This window comes from Emys orbicularis, chromosome 8 (genome assembly GCF_028017835.1).
Source record: "Emys orbicularis isolate rEmyOrb1 chromosome 8, rEmyOrb1.hap1, whole genome shotgun sequence".
NCBI lineage: Eukaryota > Metazoa > Chordata > Testudines > Emydidae > Emys > Emys orbicularis.
In genome coordinates, this window is record NC_088690.1 from 101,998,875 (window position 1) to 102,025,670 (window position 26,796).

General features: G+C 41.1%; 1 protein-coding gene across 2 annotated transcripts; it reads left to right on the plus strand.

Annotated features, from left to right (window-relative positions):
* The first annotated feature begins 5,209 nt into the window (after positions 1–5,209).
* Positions 5,210–25,354, plus strand: C8H5orf24 (chromosome 8 C5orf24 homolog). Of its 2 annotated transcripts, XM_065410179.1 has the most exons (4): positions 5,265–5,277; positions 16,974–17,064; positions 22,921–23,351; positions 25,286–25,354. In XM_065410179.1, the coding sequence occupies exons 3-4, from the start codon at positions 22,925–22,927 to the stop codon at positions 25,324–25,326; spliced, it is 468 nt and encodes a 155-aa protein (XP_065266251.1). In that variant the 5' UTR covers positions 5,265–5,277; positions 16,974–17,064; positions 22,921–22,924; the 3' UTR covers positions 25,327–25,354. The 2 variants fall into 2 exon arrangements, with proteins under 2 accessions (XP_065266249.1, XP_065266251.1); XM_065410177.1 differs by lacking the exons at positions 16,974–17,064; positions 25,286–25,354 and having other exon boundaries at positions 5,210–5,277; positions 22,921–23,491.
* Positions 25,355–26,796: the final 1,442 nt, after the last annotated feature.

The window sequence follows — 26,796 nt, forward strand, 5'->3', positions numbered from 1 at the left end:
CTGGAGTGGTCCAAGAATGAGATCTCCGGCATGTGTAGCTGCAGCACAGATGTACCCACACCCTACTTTTAAGAGTTCATGTAGCATCCCTTCCTCTTCCCACTCTGCCACATGTGGTCCCAACTCCATGTGTAAAGAGAGAATGTTGCAAAGCTGTTTTGGGATGTGTGTGTGGGAGGGAAATAAAAGAAATAAATTTCCCCAAAACCTTCTTCTTACAAATTGAAATCCCCTGCCCTGTCCCTCAGTGAGACTACAACCTGCATTGGTGGGTGGGGATACTGACCATACTGAAGGTCAGTATCCCCACCTCCCCTTTCCATACAGATGGAAACTTTTATGAGTTTGCATGGTGCCTGGGTGCTTTGGAGACAGAAAGAGAAGGTCCCTGCCCCACGTAGATTACAAAGTAAATAAGGGCCAGACTGCAGATCTTGGAGCATTTTCAGAAAATCAGATAGTGTAACACTCAAATTCTTTTGTTTGTGTTAACAAAAAAACCCAAACTAGAAATCCAGACATTAGTGCTACCAGACTAACATTTGAGCAATATGGGCACCAGGGTTGCCTTACTGATCACCTGGAATTAATTTGCCCCCAGAACAATACAAATCAGTCACACAGCTTAGTACAACCACAAATCCATTTCCAGCTTGAAGGTCAAATGTTTAGATCTTGCTCTGTCAGTCTCACAGTGATAGCTTTAACAATAGGCTGACTTTGGTTTCCCTCTTTATAGAGATGGAACAGTTCAGTGCTTGGAAATGCTATTGCAATTCACTTGTATACATTATTTTGCCAACGCTCACTTCTGCTGAGGTCAGAGAGCAGAATTGTTTGTAGGGAAATTGGGGCATAAAGCATGCCAGGACTTCATCTGATTTCAAAGAATGTGGATAGTGGTGGTTGGAAACTAAGGGTAAATAATGTAAAGAAAGGTAGCAAGGAAGTACTTGGAGCCTAATTCTGTTTGATTTGATATGGTGCCTCTCAGGTAAAAATTAACCCCAGTCTGGCAGAAAGTCACATAAATAAACTAAATCATTATGCAGGGATGAAAGTGGCTTTTAATTAAAAAAAAAATCTTTATGCTTCTCTTCCATGCTACTTCCTAACGGCAGAGGTTAAGAATTCCACAAACCTTGGGCAACAAAGGCAAGGAGGCAACTATTCTACCTCTATCGTTCCTTTGGATTAAAACCTTCTTCTGTCTGAATTGAGAGGGCAACGTGGATCATAGTCCTGGCAAGATAAATGTCTCACATTTGTATAGCAACCTTCATCCCAAAGAACCACAACATATTTTAGAAATGATATATACCTCTGGGGTGGACCACGGCAGCCACGACATTGCACAACACTGGAGGAGGGAAACATTTGGACAAGCAGTGTTGGAAAAACTCTTACATAAAGTTCCAATCAGCTCTGTCTAATCCGAGCTAACCCACCCTTGGTTTTTTAAGGTCTCGTTTGAATCACACAGTGTGTCTCTTACCACTCAACTTCAGGTATATGGGACTCAGTCCTTTTAAGGTTTATTGTAATTTAAATCCAGGACCTTTAACCTGAACTAGTCCATGCATTGGACAAAGCAGCACTTAGGTAGAATAGCTTCTGACCTTATTGCTGCTGCAGCTGCATTCATTAGCAAATTCAGACAAAAGTCAGCAGTTGGTAGCGCTATAGAGTAATATGGCTCACCTTGCTAACTAAAGGCCTAATGCTGTGAAGAACTGAGTGCCTTCAACTTCCATTGACTTTGGGTCCTAAATTAGCCCATTCGGTATTTAAATCTCCTTCAAAATCTCAAGCGGAATTTGCTGTTCACACGTTAAAGGGGCTGAGATGAGTGTAGAGTCTGGTTTATAAACTGCCTACCTGAAGGGAAGAGATGATGAGGGAACTGCACTCTCAGGCTTCACAGGATTCAATCATCATTAAAAGAAATACAGCAGATTAAAATTGAATAGTTCATTTGCTGGTGGTGCTGCAAGTCTATACTGGCCCACGATGCATGTACCCAGACACTTATGGGTTATACATGTCAGAGCAATGGCTGCCTTCCCTGTTGCAAATCTGCAGGGAAAGGGGGAAACAATCTTTTAATAAATTATTTTCAATACAGTCTTAGGGCTCGATTTTTGCTCTCGTGGATTGCAAGGGGAGCGTTATTGGGCCTTTGGAAGAGAACCCATCAAACTCCTCAGCACCCCTTCTGAAGGCAGCAATGGAAACATTGCTTGGGAATAAAAGGCAGCTTTTGCTATTGTGTTTAAACCTTCACATTCCAGAAAAAATCCCCTATAAAAATATTTTCTATTTTAAGGTAAAATAAATCAGTAATTTAACTTGTCTTTAATAGAGAGGCAATTAGTGGTAGTGGTCAATTTCTACATAGATCAGAATAGTAAAGTCAGGAAAGGAAGGATGGTTCAGTACTAGCCTGAAACTTGGGAGACACTGGTTCAATTCCCTGGTCTACCACAGATTTCCTGTGTGACCTTGGGCAATTTACTTAGCCCTGGTCTACACTGGGGGGATCGATCTAAGTTATGCAACTTCAGCTACGTGAATAACGTAGCTGAAGTCGACGTACTTAGATCGACTTACTGTGGTGTCTTCACTGCGGTGAGTCTGCTGCTGCTGCTGCTCCCCCGTCAACTCTGCCTGCGCCTCTCGCGGTGCTGGAGTACAGGAGTCGACGGGGAGTGCTCGGGTCGATTTATCGCATCTAGACTAGATATGATAAATCGATCCCCGCTGGATCGATCGCTGCCTGCTGATCCGGCGGGTAGTGTAGACATACCCTTAGTTGCTCTGTGCCTCAGTTCCCCAACTGTAAAATGGAGATAAATAATACTTCTCTACCTCACAGGCCTATTAGGATATTAAATTAATTAAAAAAAATTGCAAGGCACTCAGATACAATGGTAATGGGGGGCCTAAAACAGATGTATGCGCCTAAATAGAAACACTTGATTGGACATACAGAATCAGAAACACTAATTACCAACTCCAGTATGTTGCTTCAAGCACTGGCCAATATCAGAACCTTCAGAGGTGCTTTTTGGAGAAACTCAGAATATACTCAGTCAGCTGTCAACAATGCTGTGTGTCAGTACATGTTTTTGTATTTAACAAGTTAGGAAATTAAAACAACACTTAGGATTTATCTAGCACTTTTCATCTCCCAAGTGTTTTATCACCCTAGCTAATTAATCTTCACTACACTGCTCCTGAGAGAGCCAAATGTTCTCCCTAATTTACAGATTAGGAAATTGAGACAGAGTAGTTCAGTGACTTGCTCTAGGCCACAAAGGAAGTCATTATCAGAGCTGGCCACACCTCTCTTTTTAAATTAAAATCCTTTTTAATAGTTGAATATGCAGGCAAAAAAGTCACAGGTACATTCTAGTTTGGTGGCTCTTTTTCAGCTTCCAGTTTAAATTACAATAGGGCCTTGTCTACATGACAAAATTAAGTCAACCTAAATTAGGTTGATGCACAGACACCACAGTAATTACTGCGGTGGTTCATGTCCACACTATGCCCCCTCTGTTGGTGGAGCACATCCTCACCAGGAGTGCTTCCACCGACTTAAGTGTGTGGGGATTGTGGGGCACTGACAGCTGGAGCCCCCCCTCCCTGGGGCTGACAGTCAGAGCTGTCACCCATGCGGGGCTCACAGCTGGAGTCCTCCCCCCCAGGACTGGCAGTTGGAGCTGTGATCCCTGTGTGGGGTTGACAACTCTGGCTGTCAGCCCTGGGGCAGAGGAGCTCCAGCTGTGAACTCCTTGTGGGGTTCCCAGCCAACAGATGATGTAAGTAATGCAGTGTCTACACAGACACTGCACCGCCTTAACTACATCAACCTAAGCGCTGTGACTCTTGCAGAGGTTTAGTTATTACGTAAGTGTAGAAGTGGGCAACTTACATGGGTGGGAGCAACATTGTTGTGTAGACACTTAAAGAGTTACATTGACTTAAGCTGCCTTATATTGACCTAACTCTAGAGACCAAGCCTAGGAAACATGATGTGGATCGCAGTCAGGCCAGTTTGCTGGAATCTTGATAGGAGACAGTCCTGCCTTATTTCAATGTGCAATGCCAAATTTTCAGTCCTTTTAAATCACTTTTCTTTAATTCACTATTGTTCATAAAACATGGATACGTACAAAATGATATTGCTCTGATTTGGGGTTCCTCAATCCTTGAGGATGGGAATGGAGCACAAACAGCCACTGTGAGAAAGTCTGACCACTCCTGGATAATCATTTCCACTGCAGCTAACTGCCCTTATAAAATAAAAGTGACAGAAGAAAAGAGACCAGAAAATAACTCAGGGTGTCAGTCAAGATAAGAACCCCCCAAATCTCATCCCAATTCTCCTCCCTGAACTTTCCCCCCCACATCCTCTCCCACTGCCCCACAGGACCTCCCTCCATCTACATCCCCGCACTGACTCTCCCCCTCCCCCCTGGATCTCCAGCTACACCCCCACTGAATCACACCCCCCCCCCGGTGCTTTCCCCCCACATCTACTCTCCCACTGCCCCCCAGGACCTCCCTCCATCTACATCCCCCCACTGATTCTCCTCCTCCCCCCTAGATCTCCAGCTACACCCCCACTGAATCACCCACTCCCCAGTGCTTCCCCCCCACATCTACTCTCCCACTGCCTTCCAGGACCTCCCTCCATCTACACCCCCCACTGATTCTCCTACACCTCCACTGAATCACCCCCCACAGTGCCCCCCCCACATCTACTCTCCCACTGCCCCCTAGGACCTCCCTCCAGCTATACTCCAATCCTACTGCTCCTTCCCACTGCTGCCCCACATCTACTTCCCCACTGCGCCCTTTCCCCTCTAGGACCTCCCCCATCCCCACACTACTTCTCCCTCCATCTACTACCCCACTGTCTCCCCGCGTCCCCTATCTACTAACTGTCTCTAGTCTCTCCCCAAGACCCAGACCCGGCCCCAGGTTCTCCCCACGGCGCCTGTCCCCCCCACCCCCCTTCCGTTAACCGCCCCAGCGCGCGCCCGCTTCCCCACTCAGCCGCCAGGCTCGCTCGCCCCCTCCTGTCGGGAGCGCGTCCCGCTCCCCGCCCGCCCGCGCACGCCGCAGCCCCGCTCCCTGCTTGCAGCCACCCGGCCGGGCCCGGTCGCTGTGTGCTGGGGGGAGGGGGCCGCACGGACTCGTTCTTTCCGGGCCTCTCCGACACCCCGAGCCGAGGAGGGGAGGCGCCGCGCCGCGCCCCGGGCAGCCCTGCGGGTAGGTCTGGGCCGAGCCCCGGGAAGAAGCGGCGGGCGGGCAAGATGGAGACTCAGTCAGCGGGCACCCACTCGGGAGGGATGGGAGCCCCTTCTCCGGGCCCGGCGGGGGCCGCAGGCAGCTCCTCCCTGAGCGCCGGGGGGAGCAGTTCCCCATCTCTTCCCTGAACGCCGGGGGGAGGCGGAGCAGGGCCCCCCCACCTCCTCTCTCAGTGCCGGGGGGGGGGGGGCAGGCGCAGCAGGCCCCCCATCTCCTCTCTCAGTGCCGGGGGGGGGCAGGCGCAGCAGGCCCCCCCCATCTCCTCTCTCAGTGCCGGGGGGGGGGGCAGGCGCAGCAGGCCCCCCCATCTCCTCTCTCAGTGCGGGGGGGAGGGGGACAGGCGGAGCAGGCCCCCCCATCTCCTCGCTCAGTGCGGGGGGGAGGGGGACAGGCGGAGCAGGCCCCCCCATCTCCTCTCTCAGTGCGGGGGGAGGGGGACAGGCGGAGCAGGCCCCCCCATCTCCTCTCTCAGTGCGGGGGGAGGGGGACAGGCGGAGCAGGCCCCCCCCCCATCTCCTTCCTCAGTGCCGGGGTGGTGGTGGGGACAGGCGGAGCAGGGCCCCCCCATCTCCTTCCTCAGTGCCGGGGTGGTGGTGGGGACAGGTGGAGTAGGGGCCCCCCATCTCCTCCCTCAGTGCCGGGGGGGTGGCGGGGACTGGTGGAGCAGGGCCCTCCCATCTCCTCATTCAGTGTTGGGGGGGGCGGGGACAGGTGGAGCAGGGTCCCGCATCTCCTTTATTGCCCTGGGGCAACATGGTTAACACCACTCTCCCAGGTCTCCTTTCTGTGTGGGGAAGTGACAGACTTGAGTAAAGCTGCCCCTCATCTACTTCCTCAATTCTCTGGGGACAAGGTGACAGAGCGGGGAACTCCTCTAAACATGTATCTATCTCAGTGCCCATGAGGGGGAGGTGATACAGCTGGGCTACTCCCCATCTCCTTCTATCAGTGCCCCAGGGAGGTGGCAGCTGGGCAACCCTCAGCTACCCTGGAGGTTGGGGTAGCAGCTGGACAACCTCCCCTGCAAATACTGCAAGGAGGAACATCCCAACTCAGATGCCCACAGGGTTGGGGCAGCTGTGCAACCTGCTCCCCCTCTTGTTTGTTGCCCACTTTTCTGGTCTCTAAGCAGCAGAGAGAGCTGAACATCATGTTGTCTTAGTACAGAGTCTTTGTAGTGCCTTGAAATCATCTGTTTATTCTCTTTAGTTTATATTCTTTTTAATTCACATTTTTTGAACTTTCCGTTTAGTGCATAGTTCAATTAGTGCATGGAATTTTAATGCATATAAACAGTGCATATTTATTAGGTGGGCATATTGTTTAATGTACATGAATAGTGCATATTTTCATTATCACATAATTTGAGTGCATCTACATTGTCTCTGATGATTTCCTTTTGTGCATGTTTATTAGTATATACTGTACTATTGTAATGCATGTAAATAATGCACATTTCCATTAGTGCATATAAATAGCACCTATTTATTTCCTTTAGTGTGTACTTAATGGTATATAACACTTTCAGTGCAGTTAGCTAGTGGATATTTATGTCTTAATTGTTTATTTTACATGTGTTTATCACTGGGCATATATTCAAAGGGGAATAATATTATGATTTTGCTCTCTATAACTCTCCACAAAATACAGAAGTAGCAAGAAGTTGCTTTTGGAGTGTGACCCTAGATTAGTTTAAGATGATTAGAAAAATAAATGAATGTTACAACTGGTTCCTCGGTATACAAGGGTCAGAGGGTCTCTTACTCCAGTTTATGTGTTGTTGTTCTTCAGATAGATGTGTGTGTTTGTGTTTCTGTGTAAGGATCCAAGTGGCAATTGTTAAATATGCCTAGCAAGTGGACTTTAAACCGAACACATGCTATCCTAGGTAAATTATGACTTGGCTTGGTAATGCAGGGCCACTGCACCTTTAATGCATAGTGCTTGAGTAAGTAGCTCCAGTGAAGTCAGTGAGGCTACTTGTGTAAGTGCCATTCAGTATGAGGAAAGGTTGCAGTAGCTGGCTGTGTCATCAAGCCAAGGATCACAATTCTAATTTATTTGTGGTACCTTGTTTTGGTTCAGGAACCTCTGAACAATTTCATAGAGCACTTCTTAGTACACAGAGAGACTAATAAACTGCTTTCTTCCCATTCAGTCATCCACACTCACTCTCCTGTCATTCACAGTCTCTTGACATCCTTGTGGCATCTGTAACAATTTTCTATGTAGGGTAATACTAGGAAATAATTTAATATTTGTTTAGCTTTTTAAAATATAATGTAGCAAGTGCAAAATAAAAAGCCATACTATATGACCAGTCTACTCTCTATGGGTCACCAGGAAATGCTTCATGACTGAAGCTTGGGAAACTCTTATCTAGCTTCAGAAGTAGATTATACTTTGCATGTATGTTTAGGTGTCTTGGTGGTGTGTGTTGTAGAAATACTGATAGGACTTCGAAAAACTACATACAAAATTTGCTGGTGTTGGAGATTAGGATTTACAGGTATCTCTTGCATATTTAATTTATTTAGGAAGTTTCAACAAGTTTACAAATTCTTGCCATGTAAATGTCAGAAACAAAACAAACAAACAAACAAAAAGAAATGTTACAACAGTTAGATTTTGTTTAAAGAGACATTATACAGTAATATAGTCATCAGAACACCTATAATATGTTGCTTTAATAAAATCTCTAAAATTGAGTGATAGTTCTCTCTACCCATTTAACAGACTAGGCATTTTTCTCAAATTTAATATTCAAAAACTGGACAAGTGTGCTGGGGTTTTTTTGCAGGTGAATGTACTTTATTGGAGTATTGAATAAAAGATAGATACTTAGATATTTGGTTATCTATACTCTGTCTATTTTGCCTGGTACATAATTGAGATAAACCTATTTAATTCACTGGAATACTCAAGATAGGTGAATGTTTCTTTTTATAAACTATTTTTAAAGCTTTATTTACAAGTTGCAAAAGTAAGCACTTAGTGTTTTAAACAAACAAACAAGGTCTTAATTTCAGAAGAGTTAATTTGTACAGACTGAGCTGATAAATATTAACTTTTTTTAGGTAATTGTACTGTTCCTTTTATTTGTGGATATAGTTCATTTGATAGATATTGTATGCTAGTGTATCTCTCATTGTCTGTATCCTTTGGTGGAAGCAGTAAAAACAATATAGTATGTGTGTTACTTCTTTTGGAAGTTTTAAGGTAAAATGTGCTCCTCCAATAGTAATCTGTGGTACATTTGGGAACCAGCACTCCATAACATTGTAGCTTCACACTCAGCATCATACCAGTACTGTCCATGCTAAGGCCTTGTATATGCTAGACTTTACAAACACTCTACCTTGCTCTTCCACTGTTGCAGCTTCACCAGTGGCAGCGACAGCTGGGAATACTAGTGCAAATAGAACACTGGTGACTTCTGGCATTTTTATTATCATATCATGCAGACTTGCTCTAATCAAGGTTAGATGACAAGATGATATAATGCTGGTGCCAAGTCTGCACTAGTTCTATCACTGTGATAGCCACCAATAGAGTTTGTAATTCACTAGCAGGAGATTTCAGAAAATAAGGTTAGTTATGTTTAAACATTATTTCTAGCACAATTCTAGAAAGGACGCTAGGACCACTTTTTAAAATGTCCCATTTTTGTCAACACAACTTCAACTCTAATGGTGTTCACAGTGTTGAGAGCCATAGTGTAGACGCGCTGCCAGTTATTGTCATAATTTTTAACTCTGCGTCAGGTAAACCTATTCAGAACAGGTCTTATCAATATTGTTAAAAACACCATCTGTGAGTCAACACTACAACTTCCATTTTATATTGTTACAACTGGTGTTAACATTAGGGGGAAATCTCCCTACTGTGGACAGGACTTCACTTCCTGTGCTGGAAATAGTTGTCCCATTAATGTAGGTAAGTTGAGCCACAATCAATACGCATTGTAAGAAATTATGATCAACTGATTATTAGTGGTGATTGATGCTTTCCGCCTCTGGTGTTGAACATGTTTTGGCTCTGTCCACAAAAGCAGCCTAACCCATGGTTAAGGAGGGAGTAGAGGGCATGGTGTTTGACAACTGTTATCAAACACTGCACGAGTTAAGACCTAAGGGGTTTGTAACATGGCTTGGCTAGCATTCTTTAAAAATACCCTCTCTGTCTCTTTGAACTGAGAAGCTGATTTAAACACCGTGTTGGCACAGTTTCCATCATCGTGTTGGATAGACCATAGTGGTGAAAGAGAGGTCCCAGTAGCTCTAAGCTTAAAGCATAAGGCTATATTAACATAAACAAAAACTATGATTAGTGATAGTTAAGGTTTCATCAGGATGTACCCTGTCCATCCACCACTGGGCATCTCCCTAGAGTGTCTAGCACCTGTTCCACTGGACACTCTCAGTACACCTCAGCTTACCAGTTACTCCTCAGGTCACCACTCCGCTTAACACACAGTACTTAGGTACATTTATAGTGAAAACAAGTAACATGGAGATTTAAGTGATGGAAACAAATGGTTACATATAAAATGAAATCATAACATGCCTTCTATGACGTAGACTGACTTAACTAGATACTTTCATGTTTTATAGAGCAGTGCTCAAGTCCTTCCAACATTTTATAGCCAGGCTTGGCTGCCTGTCACCCTCCAGTCATAAGACAGACACTCTATTAGCTTGCCTCCTCAGTGAAGGATCCACCCCTAAATATACCCCAACAATCCATTGCCTTTACTTGTAAACAAGATCCTCTCTTGCTGTTTTTCTCCCTGTAAATGTCCTCTCTTGAAAATTTTGCAATCTTGATTAACATTTGGCTCAATATGCAAACAGGCATCCATATATAGAGATGTATAGTGCCTAATACACGACCAGACACAGAGGTAAATGTCTGTTACCATCTGCTTAAAAGGAACCTGTCTGAGACATGACCTCTTGGTTACCTGCCTTCAAAACAGAATTTTCAGTACTGACACAACTCTTTAAATATTATGCATACATATGTTTTGCAGTGAGTAGTATGTTCAGTGGGCTACTGGCTCTCAGGGACCTCACATGCCATGCTTTAATGAATTATTATGCATATACCTGCCCTCAGGGATCCCTGTAAAACACTCTGCACCCCCTGTGCCCTCTGCCTGTCAGTACTAAGAGATTCCTGGGTCATAGTTGATAACACCCCATAAGGCTTTCACTTCATTCTCCAGCAGATACCAAAAAGCAATATGTACCCAACTTTATCAAACTTGGTCGTGGTACATGTAGGTACCAATGACATAGGGAAGGGTAGGAGAGACATCCTGGAGGCCAAATTTAGGCTGCTAGGAAAGAGACTGAAATCCAGGACCTCTATGGTAGCATTCTCAGAAATGCTTCCAGTTCCACGCGCAGGGCCGGGTAGGCAGGCAGAGCTTCAGAGTCTCAATGCGTGGACGAGACGATAGTGTAGAGAGGAGGGATTTAGATTTATTAGGAATTGGGAAAACTTTTGGGATAGGGGAGCCTATACAGGAAGGATGGGCTCCACCTAAACCAAAGTGGATCCAGACTGCTGGCACTAAACATTAAAAAGGTTGCAGAGCAGTTTTTAAACTAAGAGATGGGGGAAAGCCGATTGCTGCAGAGGAGCATGTGGATCGGACAGAGACTTCTCTTAGAGGAGAGTCTATTGATAGAGATTCTCTAGGTTTTAGTCAGGAGGAGAGGATGGAAGAGGATAAAGTAGGGGCCAGATCAGAGGAGAAACATTCACATAAAAAAGAATGTGACACATCAGAAAAGGGCAGACAAATAAACAGTGACAAGTTTTTAAAGTGCTTGTACAGAAATGCTAGAAGTCTAAATAATAAGATGGGTGAACTAGAATGCCTTGTATTAAAGGAGGATATTGATATCCTAGGCATCACAGAAACCAGGTGGAGTGGGGACAATCAGAGGGACACAGTCATTCCGGGGTACAAAATATACCGGAAGGACATAACAGGTCGTGGGGGGGAGGGGGGGGAGGTGAGGAAGGGGAGTGGCACTATATGTGAAAGAAAATGTAGAATCAAATGAAGTAAAAATCTTAAATGAATCAATATGTTCCATAGAATCTCTATGGATGCTCTAATAAGAATCTAACAGTAGGGATCTATTATTGACCACCTGACCAGGACAGTGATAGTGATGATGAAATGCTAAGGGAGATTAGAGAGGCTATCAAAATAAAGAACTCAGTAATAGTGTGGGATTTAAATTATTCCCATATTGACTGGGTACATGTCACCTCAGGACGAAATGCAGACACAAAATTTCTCGATACTTTAAATGACTGCTTCTTGGAGCAGCTGGTACAGGAACCCACAAGGGGAGAGGCAATTCTTGATTTAGTCCTGAGTGGAGCGCAGGATCTGGTCCAAGAGGTAACTATAACAGGACCGCTTGGAAATAGTGACCATAATATAATAACATTTAACATTCCTGTGGTGGGAAGAACACCTCAACAGCCCAACGCTGTGGCATTTAATTTCAGAAAGGGGAACTATGCAAAAATGAGAAGGTTAGTTAAATAGAAATTAAAAGGTACAGTGACTAGCGTGAAATCCCTGCAAGTTGCATGGACACTTTTAAAATACACCATAATAGAGGCCCAACTTAAATATATACCCCAAATTAAAAAACACAGTAAAAGAACTAAAAAAGAGTCACCGTGGCTTAACAACCATGTAAAAGAAGCAGTGAGAGATAAAAAGGCATCTTTTAAAAAGTGGAAGTCAGAGCCTAGTGAGGTGAATAGAAAGGAGCATAAACACTGCCAAATTAAGTGTAAAAATGTAATAAGAAAAGCCAAAAAAGAGTTTGAAGAACAGCTAGCCAAAAACTCAAAAGGTAATAACAAAATGTTTTTTAAGTACATCAGAAGCAGGAAGCCTGCTAAACAACCAGTGGGGCCCATGGACGTTCGAGATACAAAAGGAGTGCTTAAAGACGATAAAGTCATTGCGGAGAAACTAAATGAATTCTTTGCTTTAGTCTTCACGGCTGAGGATGTTAGGGAGATTCCCAAACCTGAGCCATCCTTTGTAGGTGACAAATCTGAGGAATTGTCACAGATTGAGGTGTCACTAGAGGAGGTTTTGGAATTAATTGATAAATTTAACAGTAACAAGTCATTGGGACCAGATGGCATTCACCCAAGCGTTCTGAAGAACTCAAATGTGAAATTGCAGAACTATTAACTATGGTTTGTAACCTGTCCTTTAAATCAGCTTCTGTACCCAATGACTGGAAGATAGCTAATGTAACGCCAATATTTAAAAATTGAGGTGATCCTGGCAATTACAGACCGGTAAGTCTAATGTCAGTACCGGGCAAATTAGTTGAAACAATAGTAAAGAATAAAATTGTCAGACACATAGAAGAACATAAATTGTTGGGCAAAAGTCAACATGGTTTCTGTAAAGGGAAATCATGTCTTACTAATCTATTAGAGTTCTTTGAAGGGGTCAACAAATATGTGGACAAGGGGGATCCAGTGAACATAGTGTACTTAGATTTCCAGAAAGCCTTTGACAAGGTCCCTCACCAAAGGCTCTTACGTAAATTAAGTTGTCATGGGATAAGAGGGAAGATCCTTTCATGGATTGAGAACTGGTTAAAAGACAGGGAACAAAGGGTAGGAATAAATGGTAAATTTTCAGAATGGAGAGGGGTAATTAGTGGTGTTCCCCAAGGGTCAGTCCTAGGACCAATCCTATTCAACTTACTCATAAATGATCTGGAGAAAGGGGTAAACAGTGAGGTGGCAAAGTTTGCAGATCATACTAAACGGCTCAAGATAGTTAACACCAAAGCAGACTGTGAAGAACTTCAAAAAGATCTCACAAAACTAAGTGATTGGACAACAAAATGGCAAATGAAATTTAATGTGGATAAATGTAAAGTAATGCACATTGGAAAAAATAACCCCAACTATACATACAATATGATGGGGGCTAATTTAGCTACAACTAATCAGGAAAGAGATCTTGGAGTCATCATGGATAGTTCTCTGAAGACGTCCAGGCAGTGTGCAGCGGCAGTCAAAAAAGCAAACAGGATATTAGGAATCATTAAAAAAGGGATAGAGAATAAGACAGAGAATATCTTATTGCCCTTATATAAATCTGTGGTACGCCCACATCTTGAATACTGCGTATGGATGTGATCTCCTCATCTCAAAAAAGATATACTGGCATTAGAAAAGGTTCAGAGAAGGGCAACTAAAATGATTAGGGGTTTGGAACGGGTCCCATATGAGGAGAGATTAGAGGCTAGGACTTTTCAGCTTGGAAAAGAGGAGACTAAGGGGGGATATGATAGAGGTATATAAAATCATGAGTGGTGTGGAGAAAGTGAATATGGAAAAGTTATTTACTTGTTCCCATAATATAAGAACTAGTGGACACCAAGTGAAATTAATGGGCAGTAGGTTTAAAATGAATAAAAGGAAGTTCTTCTTCACACAGTGCACAGTCAGCCTGTGGAACTCCTTGCCTGAGGTGGTTGTGAAGGCTAGGACTATAACAGGGTTTAAAAGAGAACTAGATAAATTCATGGAGGTTAAGTCCATTAATGGCTATTAGCCAGGATGGGTAAGGAATAGTGTCCCTATCCTCTGTTTGTCAGAGGGTGGAGATGGCTGGCAGGAGAGAGATCACTTGATTATTGCCTGTTAGGTTCACTCCCTTTGGGACACCTGGCATTGGTCACTGTCGGTAGACAGGATACTGGGCTGGATGGACCTTTGGTCTGACCCAGTATGGCCATTCTTATATTCTTATGTAATGCAAAACCTTAGTGGCAACCTCAAATTATTAAACCATCAATTTGTAAGCACATGGAGGATAATAGGGTGATAAGGAATAGCCAGCATGGATTTGTCAAGAATAAATCATGCCAAACCAATCTAATTTCCTTTGTTGACAGGGTTGCTGGTCTAGTGGATAAGGGGAAGCAGTAGATGTGATATATCTTGATTTTTAGTAAGGCTTTTTACACAGTCCCACATGACATTCACATGTCCATAGAAAACTAGGAAAATACGGTGTAGATGAAATTACTAAATGGTGGGTGCCCAACTGATTGAAAGACCGTACTCAAAGAGTAGTTATCAATGGTTTGCTGTCATGCTTGGAGGATGTATCTAGTGGGGTCCCTCAAGGGTTGGTCCTGGGTGTGGTACTATTCAATATTTTCATTAATGACTTGGATAATAGAGCTGAGAGTATGCTTATAAAATTTGCAGAAGACAACGACCTGGAAGGGGTTGCAAGTACTTTGTAGGACAGGATTAGAATTCAAAATGACCTTGACAAATTGAAGAATTGATCTGAATTCAACAAGATGAAATTCAATAAAGATGAATACAAGTACTTCATGTAAGAAGGAAAAACCAAATGCACAACTACAAAATGGGGAATAATTGGCTAAGTGGAAGTGTTGCTGAAAAGGATCTGGGGTTATAGTGGATCACAAATTGATTATTAGTTAACAATCTGATGCAGCTGCAAAAAAGGCCAATATCATTCTGGGATGTATTAATCAGGAGTGTTGTATGTAAGATACTGGAGGTAATTGTCCCCCTCTGATTGGCATTGGTGACGCATCAGCTGGAGTACTGTGTCCAATTCTGGACACCACACTTTAGGAAAGATGTGGATAAATTGGAGAGAATCCAGAGGAGACCAACAAAAATGATGATAAATTTAGAAAACCTGACCTATAAAAAAGGTTAAAACAACTGGGCTTGTATAGTCTTGAGAAAAGAAGACTGAGAGGAGACATGATAGTATTCAAATATGTTAATGACTGTTATAAAGAGAAGAGTGATCAATTGTTCTCCATGTCCACTGAAGGCAGGATAAGAAGTAATGGACTTAATCTGCAGTATGGAAGGTTTAGGTTAGCTATTTGGAAAAACTTTCCAACTATAAGGATAGTTAAGCTTGGGAATAGACTTCCAAGGGAGGTTGTGGAAATCCCATCACTGGAAGTTTTTAAAAACAGGTTGGACAAACATCTGTTAGGGATGGTCTAGGAGTTTTTGTTGGTACTGCCTCAGTGCAGGTGGCTGGACGGGATGACTTTTTGAGATCCCTTCCAGCCCTACATTTCTATGATTTTATGCTTTGTATTAACAGATCAGCACATCTTACTGTCAAACATTCAGAGTATTTGGGAAGTTAATCTGCTTTAACATTATTGAGGTTGCCATTAAGGGTTTATCTTGTCCTGGTGACAAACCAGCTGTATTTTTTTAGGCTGGGACCTGCTACTGTCCCCAAGATTCATAGGCGTCCCCATCAGAAATGCCTCGCAAGTTCCAGGAAAGAAGAACTTATTCCTTGACTCCTGTGTAGCACTGGTAGAGCTCCCGTGCTCCACTATAGAGGAGGTCTCTAGGCCACCCATCCCTCTTTTCCCAAATCCTCTGGCCTATTGTTCTCTTCCTTCTGCCACAGCAACACCTATTTAAAAAAAAGAAATTACCATAAAAACCCCTTTGTTTACAACCATTTATAATTTTTAACACCCCCTCGCCACTGACTAAAATCAAGAAAACCTTTCTGGTCTCGTGCCACAGCCCTCCTTATGGAAGATAAGGATATTCACGGAAGATGGTCTAAAGCCTGAGTGGCTGCTGATGTACCAAACAAAAATCTAATCAACGACCCAGCTGTGCAAGTGCCAGGCTTCTCTTCCCCACGTGTATATGGACGGCTCTAAACCATATCTGCATCTAACATGGAAGATGCGCATACTTACTCCATAGATTGAAAGCAAGGGAATTACCAAACTGCGACTGTGGTCTGATGCAAACTGTCAGACACATCATGGACAATTGCCCAATCCATGCTCTTCCTGGAGGTGTCTCAGCCATTTACATGGCTACCCCCTCTGCTCTGGACTGGATAAGAGATTTCTTAAGATCCAACTGTAGTCATACTGTTGCTTTCACTGTTTGACTATCGCCATATGAAAGAAGAAGTTTTTTAAGTGACACCAACACAAACCCCTAAAAGCAAGGAAATGAGTAGCTAAAATAATAATTTTTTTCACTACCATAATACCCATCTCTCATATTAAGTGTTCTTATGGCTTGTTTATACACAGAAGCTGCACTGGTTTAAGTTTGGTTTAAAAGCCAATTTAATTAAATTGGTTCAAACTGTTGTAAGGATGCACTTATATTGGTTTACAACTGATTATATTGGTTTACCTTGCTCATCTAAATTTACAGGTGTAAGATAAACCAATAGCAGCCAGGTTCACATTGATTTAATAGTGTCGACACACACAGTTGCATGGGTTTAACTGAATGTGTTTTAAATCACACCTTTTGCTAAACCAATACAAATTTGTGTGTAGACCAGTCCTCACTTGTACTCTACATCCCTCTGCCAACAAAGTCACTTCCACTCTGAACATGAGTCTTAAAAACTTATTTTGTAAAAATCTCATTAAAAATGGCACAAATAAAAACAAAGAATGTAAACTTTAGTAATACTTGCATTTTTCATAGCACGATGAAAAAATTGATACAGAGAGAATAATAAGCATTCCAAAAATATCCCTGTTGTCTGTTTTTAACTGGATTGTCTCACCTTTTTTCAGACTCCCCCCTTTTGCGAGAACTCTGAAACATTCTCTGTGATCTGCGCTTTGCTCCTCATGTGTCAATTCTGATATCATCAATTATAGACAGGTAACGTTTGTCTCTAGAGAATTTTATCACTTGTCAGAAGTAAGTGCAAGTATGTACGCAAAGATGAAGTTGCAGCATTTTACATGTTAGTGGTATATATTTGCGGGTGAGAACTCCCTGCTGTAGTGTTGGAGTGGCTGGGGAGGTGGATCTTGGAAGCCATGGCAAGACTTATTGTTCCCTGTGGGGAGAGGGGATGCAGATGGCAGAGTATGGTAGACTCTGAATAGGAGGAAAATGGTGCTAGGAATTTGGGGTGGTGGTTGTTGATATTTGCCTGGCAATGCTCTCTATGACTGCCTCCCTTGTGCATCATTGTGTCTGTTCTGTATTCTGTCCGATTCCCTGTGTTACATTGCTCTTGCTCAGCTGAAGCCAACTTTCTCTGTGACTGGGCCATTGAGGCAGACTGGAGAGCCGTGAGCTCCTCCTGAAAGCTAGAGCCTGCGTGCCAATGTTCAAATGAGACATTGAAGGAAAAAATGTTGATTATTACTCTGATTCATGTTCTCAGATATTATATCAACATATACAAATCTAGCATCTCATGCATGGTGTGCTTACTTGCTGTTTGTTATATCTTACCATTACACTAATACAACTTGGTGACACAAAAGGAGAATTTGCAGAACCCTCATGCATGCATTAAGTGTCATGAGAAGTCTCAGGCAATTCTATAATGTAAACTATATTGAAGAGTCGAAAGAGAAGTGAGACGTTGCCTTGTTAAAATCAGAAGATTTTTGACTGCTTTTTACAGACACTAACTACTTACCTCTGTTATTATCACACCAAAAATTCGTCCCCTTCCCAAATTGTATCTTACATTTTTTTGTCCTTTTCTAAACAACACAGGATTACTGGGTATTCTTACTTTGAAACTGAAATTGTAATGCAATCTTAACTATGGTTTCACGACTGCTCCACCATATGTTGCTCAAAAAATCTGAATTATAGTGCACAGAGAATCTGTGTTATAACAACCATTTAATATATGGATGTGCTGAACTACATTATTACTGCATCTATATTTAAATATTGCACATGTAAAATCATGTTCACATATTTACACATGCACTGCATATGCACTGTGATAAGGTTTATATACCCATGCACCTTAGAAGGAAGAAAGGGGTTAATGCAGGCAATAGGAAGCAGGAAATGCCCCAACTGGAACTGATTACAACTGCTATGAATGCTATGCCCTCTGAAGGAGAGAGGTGGCTGGAGAGAGATATCAGCTCTGGGAAAAGAGACTCAACCTTTATATTGTTGTGAACTCTTTCTGCCAGTAAATAGACCCTGCAAGCAACTGTGTGATTCTATTTAAGTTTTGCTACGCTAAGCCGTTTATTATATTTCTCTTTTTCCTACATTTAACATAAAGGGCTACTGACCTAGTATACACTGGAGAAATTTGCCATGCTGAAAACTGTGGTCTCCTTGTCATGCTTGTAAGGCACTTCATGGCCACGTACATGTACTTCAAATAGTTTGTGTATTCCAGATAGTGTTTGGATTAGATTTGCCTCCAGCAGGGTTAAATACTGTCCTAGGCCTGGTCCCCACTAAGCCCCCACTTCGGACTAAGGTACGCAAATTCAGCTACGTTAATAACGTAGCTGAATTCGAAGTACCTTAGTCCGAACTTACCGCGGGTCCAGACGCTGCAGGCAGGCTCCCCCATCGATGCCGCGTCTAAACCAGACGCGATAAATCGATCCCAGAACATCGATTGCCTGCTGCCGGACCCTCCGGTAAGTGTAGACGTACCCTTAGTCTGAATGGTTTCAGCCTGTATAAATTTAGTTTCCGTGTAGACCGTGCTAAAATGGTTCAAATTGTCCTCCCACTACTGTCCAAGAGTGCACTGGTGGCCTTTTCAAATCTCTCAGGATCCACTTCTCTTGAGATTTGTGCTGGGATCTGCATGATAGGAATCTAGAAAGCATTACAACAGAAAAAGGGTAGAATGGTGCTAGTATGGAAGTGAGGCAAAACTACAGTGATTCAAAATATAAATAAGCTTGGCTAATATGAATATACTGAACAGTTTGTGCTTAAATCAGTTATGCCCAACACATTCAATTAGAAATAGGTCAATTCTCAGTTGTGGACATGGCCTTAAAGGGGTGCTACCAGCTGGGCAACAGACAACCCATTTGGAACATCATAGACAGGTGCATACCTTTTTGTACATTAGGATTAGAGTGCACTGAAGTGATGTACAGACAAAAGGTGCTGATACACTTTTTGGAGATTTTACCCTATGAAGCTATTCTGAAGGTCTGGCTGTGATATTACTTTATTCTGCTGGTTTGATTTAAAAAAATAAAAAATCCAAGGCAAATCTCTGGAAACATAAGGATCACTCCTTTTAATGTGTGAATTATTAACGTGATATGTAAGAAGTTGTTACAGTACATCATAAAGGTACAGGATGCTATAAACCCTTAATTTGCAGATTATTGACATAACAGGCCACAGTTGCTTTGCAGTATTGATGGGGATTTGTGCAAATATGTATGAATCTGTAAGACATGGTTTGTTTGTTTTTGGTCTCCTTATACCTTTAAAAGCCAGTAAAATCAATTGTTAAAAATTATCAATTGTCACTCTTTGGCTGAGGCCTTGCATTCCATGTTTCTGCTTGGATCAAATGTTTATGGCTATTTTATAAACTGCTGAAAAATGGGATTTATAATGGAAAAAAGATTCATTTATTTAAAAAATACTTTTTTGCAGTGTTCAGCCGGCTACATAGTTGGTTAGAGACTATTCAGAATTTTTTTCCAGCTATTTGGCCAGTCCTAATAGTGAGTTACATTTTTAAATGTAGCAAATATGATTATTGTTAAAACGTGTTAAAATTAAGTGCTGTGGACAGAAGCAAGGCCTTAGGTTGTATGACTGCACAGGTATTTTTCACTCTGATTTTTAGGCTTAGATCTCAGGATGTTAGATGCTGGGTAAATGTTTCAAGACTTGTTCGTATCACATAATCTGTTATCACAAATTAAATCTTTAAATCCACAGGCAGACTGAAGTTTGCATTACTGGTGCCCATTCTGTACCTGCTCTGTTAGTAAATACTGAGGTTTTTGGTGCTGCCAAATGCATGCGCGCGCGCTCTCTCTCTCTCTCTCTCTCTCTCTCTCTATCTATACACCTCTACCCCGATATAACGCGACCCGATATAACACGAATTCGGATATAACGCGGTAAAGCAGTGCTCCGGGGGGGCGGGGCTGTGCACTCTGGCGGATCAAAGCAAGTTTGATATAACGCGGTTTCACCTGTAACGCGGTAAGATTTTTTGGCTCCCGAGGACAGCGTTATATTGGGGTAGAGGTGTATATATATTAATATGGGTATTGGGCATGTGTATGGTAATGTTGGGGAGATAAAGATAACTCTTCCATTCCAGTCACAGGTTAAGCCTCAGTTGGGGCACAGTGCATTCATTTTGGGATATCAAGTTTTCATAAAAGATGAGTTAAACTGAAGAAAGGGTCAGAGGAAAGAAGCACACATAATAAAAGCTTTGGAAAAATAAGACTATGAAGCATGTTCAGTTTAGAGAAAGAGACCTGCTTGCTGTCTACGTATAACTAAAGGGATGTACTAAAAATGATAGGGATCAATTATTCTCCATAACTAAGGACAGAACAAGAAGTGATGGGCTACAGCAGAGAATATTTTAGGAAAAATTGGCATCACTAAATGCACTGTTCAGAAATGGGAGAAGCTGCCAAAGAAGGTTATGGAATTGGCATGACTGGAGATGGTGAGAGCTAGATTTGGCATTCATCTAAAAATATCACTAGGCACTCATCTAGAACCTTGTTTATATGAGGGAAATAATAAAAAAAATTCCTACTGTTGAAGTCAGTGCTACTCTGCAATACTACAGGGGTCTATGCTGATGGAGTCCTATGCAGGATCTGTACTTCTGCTAGTACTATAATTTCAAAGTGACCCCCTGGGATCTCATAAACAAAAGATTCTGTGCCAGATCATCAGCTATGGCTTAGGAACGACACAGCATAGGCTGTGTGCTAATGTGACCGTTGCACTCCCTCTATCCTGTGACTGCTATGTGCTGGTCTGGTTCCCAGGCCTAAGTTAAAACATCTTAAAGGGTACATTAGCTACCAAGAGCCCCAAGCTGAAGCTGATCATCAGTGAAGCCTAAGGGTGTCCTAGCCATGCCCCTTATGTCAGCAGCAAGGGCAGAGGCGGATAATGGTGTAGGAGCTGTTAATTCTGTAGTGAGTTGGTCCTCTCGTGACTGATTATGGCAGCTCTATCCCATCAGATTTTGCCAGTGGTGTGATGCAAAGCAGATCTGGTCCTATGTCTTTTGGTAAGAAAATGTTATTTCACATGAATGTTATAAAGCATATGGAAAGATGGCACACAAAATAGGGTATATTTGCAGACTTGTTCAACTAGAATGTTTAAAAGAGTTCCATGAGCCATGAACAGCTCTTTAATGGTTATGGGGAATATTTTCCCTGCAAGTTCCATGCACCTTACAATAATGTATCTGAGGTATGGTAACAAAATTACTAATTTTAAAATTCAAGTCACTGTTTAAAGCTGTTAAAATGAATGTATCTACACATTACTCTTTAGGAAAGACGTGGTTGGCAGGGTGACTTCTGTACAACAGTTGTCTCTGGAAGTTTTGTGAACCTTACATATTGTGTGCTTTATTTGTTTCAATTCTTAATAGTGTGTGTGAATTTGATGTTTTTAGATGTGACTAACAGCTATGCCAAGTATAGTGAGGAGTTGTGCTGTGCAAGTTTTATTTATTTCTCAAGTGCCAATATTTTTCTCGATGCTGTGAAAGGTAGCTTAAAGTGTATTTGAATGGAATAGTTAGTGGCAGGTGTTGGCCTGATTTTCAGAGGTGCTGAGCACCTACTGCTTACAGTTACTTCTGGTTGTAAAAAAAACTTTGAAGTGTGATCCAACTTTGTTTGAAAGGGAACCAATTTAAACCATGACTCTGAGAGAGATTTGAGCTGACCACATTCATCTTAGCAGGGTGTTAGCTCAGGCTAATAGGTGTTGGATAAATTTAAGCTCCACCATCCTTCAAGCCCCCTGAATGAATTGAGAGAGTGATCTTTTTCTCTGGTTTCCCCTTGCTGTTCCAGAGTCTGCTGCCTGCTTTGATAGTAGTAATGGAGTGGGAGAAGGGAGAGAGTGTCTCTGCAAATCTACTCACTGACAGCCTTTGTTTTAGGATAGTTCTTGCCTGTGAATAGTTTCAGTACTTACCTCAGCTGCTTTCTTAACCTGCCGCAGAACTAAATTGACTAGATTTTTATCAATTTGTATGTTTTTCACAAAGTTCTGGATAGCAGCAGTGAAATTGTTTATTAATTTCACATTGCAGCAGTAATGGAAAACTTTGTAATGGAAGCAGAAGCATTGGGAGCCATCTGCTGAATCAGGAAGATGACACTGTATTGCTTTTCATTTGATAGGTTATTGATGCAACTAAGTGGCTAGAATTGTTTTCCTCAAACGAAAGCTTAGATTCACCCAGGAAAGCTTCCAAATCACTGTGGGTGAGAGGATATTTCAAGTCCAGATCATTTAAATTTTATCGTTGATGCACTTCTTACATCATTTTATGTGTTTGAAAGATTTTTTTTTAAATGTCATGCTACCTTTGATTTTTTGAATCTGTTGATAGACATCTTGTTTCCTTAAGTGGAAGCATTCAAGCCAGTTCAGGCTAATTTTAGGGAACCTTCATAGCTGTTGGAAAAGAGAATGTTTTTGGTTAAACGATGTCATGTTATATATTTATACATATTTGTCTTTTATTTTTGGTAGAAAAATGATGCATCCTGTTGCCAGCAGTAATACAGCTTTCTGTGGGACTGGCAAGAGTTCTTGCCTTAACGAAGACAATGTGAGATCCACTGATCAGTTTGACTTGTATTCTACACAGCAAAGCAAATACAGCCACACAGTCAGCCACAAACCAATTGCATGCCAGAGACAAGACACGTTAAATGAAACACACTTGCAGGCCGCAAGTGGCAGGAATATAGAGACAAAAGATGAACTAAAGAAAAAGAAAAACCTCAATCGATCTGGTAAACGTGGAAGGCCATCGGGGACCACAAAATCAGCGGGGTACCGAACCAGCACAGGTCGACCTCTTGGGACCACCAAAGCAGCTGGATTTAAAACAAGTCCAGGCAGACCCTTGGGTACAACTAAAGCTGCAGGATACAAAGTCAGCCCAGGCAGACCTCCAGGTAGCATTAAAGCTCTATCACGCCTTGCAAATCTAAGTTATACTTGTGGCAGTGCAGCTTTTCCCTATCCTATGGTGCATAACAGAGGAGTACATGCTGCTGGTGAAACTAGTAGCAAAGTCAAACAACCCAATGAGTGAAAGAAAGGAATTAGATAGTATTTCCTAATTAATCCTTTTTAAACTGAGTCTTGGCATGTTTCTCACATTTTTATGTAATATTTCTATAACTTTGGCTTTCCAAATTTTATTTTTTGTTCATATGTCCAACATGCAGTCCACTAATTTTTAATATAACATGAAAGGGCATAGGTATTGCTTTGTTTTTGTTTTTTACATAGGTTTATAAGTAAACTCTTAAATTATGCCCTTGTGTGTTTCCTTAAAGTAATACTCATATCCGGAGCTTCACAATTATTGTCTGAAAAATTTAATTGTGTGATTATGCACCAAGAAATTGAAATAAGCAGGAAAACATTATCTGGCTGTTGGCTATGAAGTGAGCCTAGGCCATAATAAAGATCTTGTCCAGAAGAATTTATAACTGATGAAACAAAACAAACAATTCTGGACTATTTTACAAGTAAGAATCTGTTACAGTTTTGAAATGTCTGTGGGTTTTGTGAATAGAGAGCAAACTAAATTTTCCACTTTTGCTAGACCTGATACAGACCTCAATTGTTCATAAATATTTTGAAACTTTAAAAGCTATTTTTTTTAAAAGTGCTAATTTCAGGCAGTTTTTATTTGCTCTATTGTAGCATTGGCAGGTCTCACTGATGTTCCAAAAATATTTTTTGAAAATGTGTAATAATAATAATAATAATAATAAACATGTATGCAGCGCTTTACATCTTCAAAAGCGCCTTACAAACATGAGCTAATTTGCCTTTAGGTGATGGCAGATCTTGTAGTTATGCTACTTACAGGATTCTGCTGTATAATTTTAAAAATGCTTGAGAGTGCATATACCAAACTGCAAATAATTAATTAAAAATCTGATATATTTTATAAATAACTACAAAATAAGTACTGTTAATTCTAGTAACAAACTGAATAGACAGTAATATTACACAGTATGTTCTTAAATCTGTAAATAGCTACATAAGCTGTATTTTGCCTTCACAGTATGTGCTTTGATGGCAGCAGTTAATAAGTTTTAAAGTACTAATTTAATATGTTTATAGATTAAACTTTTTTACACTGTTGCCAGCTTTTCAGATTTCGTTTTTCCAGATGTTCCAGGAATACAGTTATCCCATTGTTTAACATTTATACTATATTTAAGTTATGGAAGCTTATATATCTACCAAAGGATAACATTTTAATGATTCATAATAGCAAACTGTATAGCTGGTTCAAACAGGATGCAGTTTACCGAATTGCTAGACCCCAGATAGAAAGCATTTCATAGGAATTAATCTATGCATGCAAGTTGAAAAGCTATGTTGGTTAACTATAAATATCTTTTTCTGACTCAAACTGAAACCTTTCCTGCATCTAACCAGTTCCATTTTCAACTGGGTGTGTTTGGTTTAAAAAAGTGCGCGTGTGCATGTGTGTGTAATATGTACACACCCACCTATACTTGGAAAATAACATTCCTCAATATTGCATATTGTTATATTTATTCTAAATAGCTCTTGCTAGAGTTAAAGCTTTTAATTCTGGAAGAAAGTTTACATAAAATTGTTTAAAATATAGTTTAAAATTATACTGAATTTGTAGCTTCAAATACCGGTGGGAGTTATATAATGTTTGCAGGTTTTTGGGAACAGAAATCTTTCAGGTTAATTAGAGCTTTTGTTGAAAATGAACAGTATCAATACTTTTGTTGTAAGATAAAGTCTGGCTTGCTGTAATTTTGATGAGAACTCTGATTTCAATAATGACAACTTAAGAAACAGATGTCATGTTTCATACCTTTTTTATCAGGAAAAAAGCAGCAAGCCTTCAGGTGTTCCAGTGATGCCTAACACATAATGAGCTGGACTTTATGCTGTACTTTACAATAGGTGTGTTGAATTGTGATTGGGGGACTATGTATGCACTGGCAACTAAGACAATGAACCTCAACAATACTGGATGGCTCCTTAGCCAATGTGTAAACTAATGGCAGCTAAACTGCTACTAAAATATAGTTTCTCCATGCTGAAGCTATAAAGTCAAGTTACACTTTCTGTTCCTCAACAAACTGAAAAATATGACACTCTTAGTAATTTTTCTCAGAATGGTGTAACTTCTGATACACGCAAAAAGCTAACATGAGCTAATTCACCCTCAGGATATGTGTTATATTGGCTGTTTTATCAGATGATTTTTCAACAAAAGGCTGCTTTAAGTTTCCTGAACTCTTCCTGGAAAGCAGTCTTCTTCAGCTGAATGTAATAACTACAGGAGTGTCACACCTCGCTGGCAAGGAACACTTTGCATGTCACCAATGTACCTTCGAATAATGCCACTTCTTACCTCCTTCTGTTTATCCTGTTCACCCGTTTCGTTTCTCACTTGTGCATCTACTCAATGGTGCTGTGCCGTGTGTCAGGAGATAATGCAGATGTATTATTGTTCTACTAGAATAATGAATTTTGTATTCAAGTATGTGGATGAAATAATGAAATCATCTAAACAATTTATATTCATTATAGTGTTTATTAATATCAGATGAAATATAATCCCAGTAAAAAGAATGAACGTTGTCAATTGTGAAAGGATGAACTAAAGTAGAAAAATGTGTTCATGGCATCTGTAAAGGGCCACTTGGCACCTTGGATTTGGCAATGAGACCAGAAAGTGCAATGCTGGGCACTTCCTCATTCTGGTTTATTTTATACATAACTGCAGTTTACTGGTGCCATGCTGTGGGAGAAAGAGAGAGAAGTCAAGAAGTCAAAATGAAATACGAATGGAATCTTCAAATGTTTTTGCTTTGCCTATTATATATAATCTACAGAATATATTGTGCTTTTTTTGTAACACTGTCTGTTGTCATGACAAACACTGAAACAGCATGTTAATGCCTATACTTTGATATTATCAATGGGAAAACTGGCCTTTTCCACTATAGTATAAAAACATTATTTGTAAGGTAAATCGCTAATTTTATATTATGTACAATAATACTGCCCTTCATAAGATAGGGTTACTGTTATGTATTAACACTGTTGAGAAGAATGATCTACATGTCAAGTTTTGTGTTTTTAATGATTTTTTTTAAATATCACATTTCTAATGTCTTATTTATACATAAGTGAAACCTAAGTAATAGAGAACTCAAAAGCCATTGTTTAAAATACATCCAGTAACTGCTATTCAATTTCCAATTAAATTTACATCAACTTTAGAATTCAATAATTTTGCTACTATTTTTGAAGTTTTGCACTGTACATTTTCAGAATGCTAGCAGCACATATTGTCAAGAAAAAAAATCTATCAGAAAGTGGCTA

Excerpts from the sequence above, each read along its gene's own strand:
- C8H5orf24 (XM_065410177.1), top strand. The coding sequence starts at position 22,925 with ATGATGCATCCTGTTGCCAGCAGTAATACAGCTTTCTGTGGGACTGGC.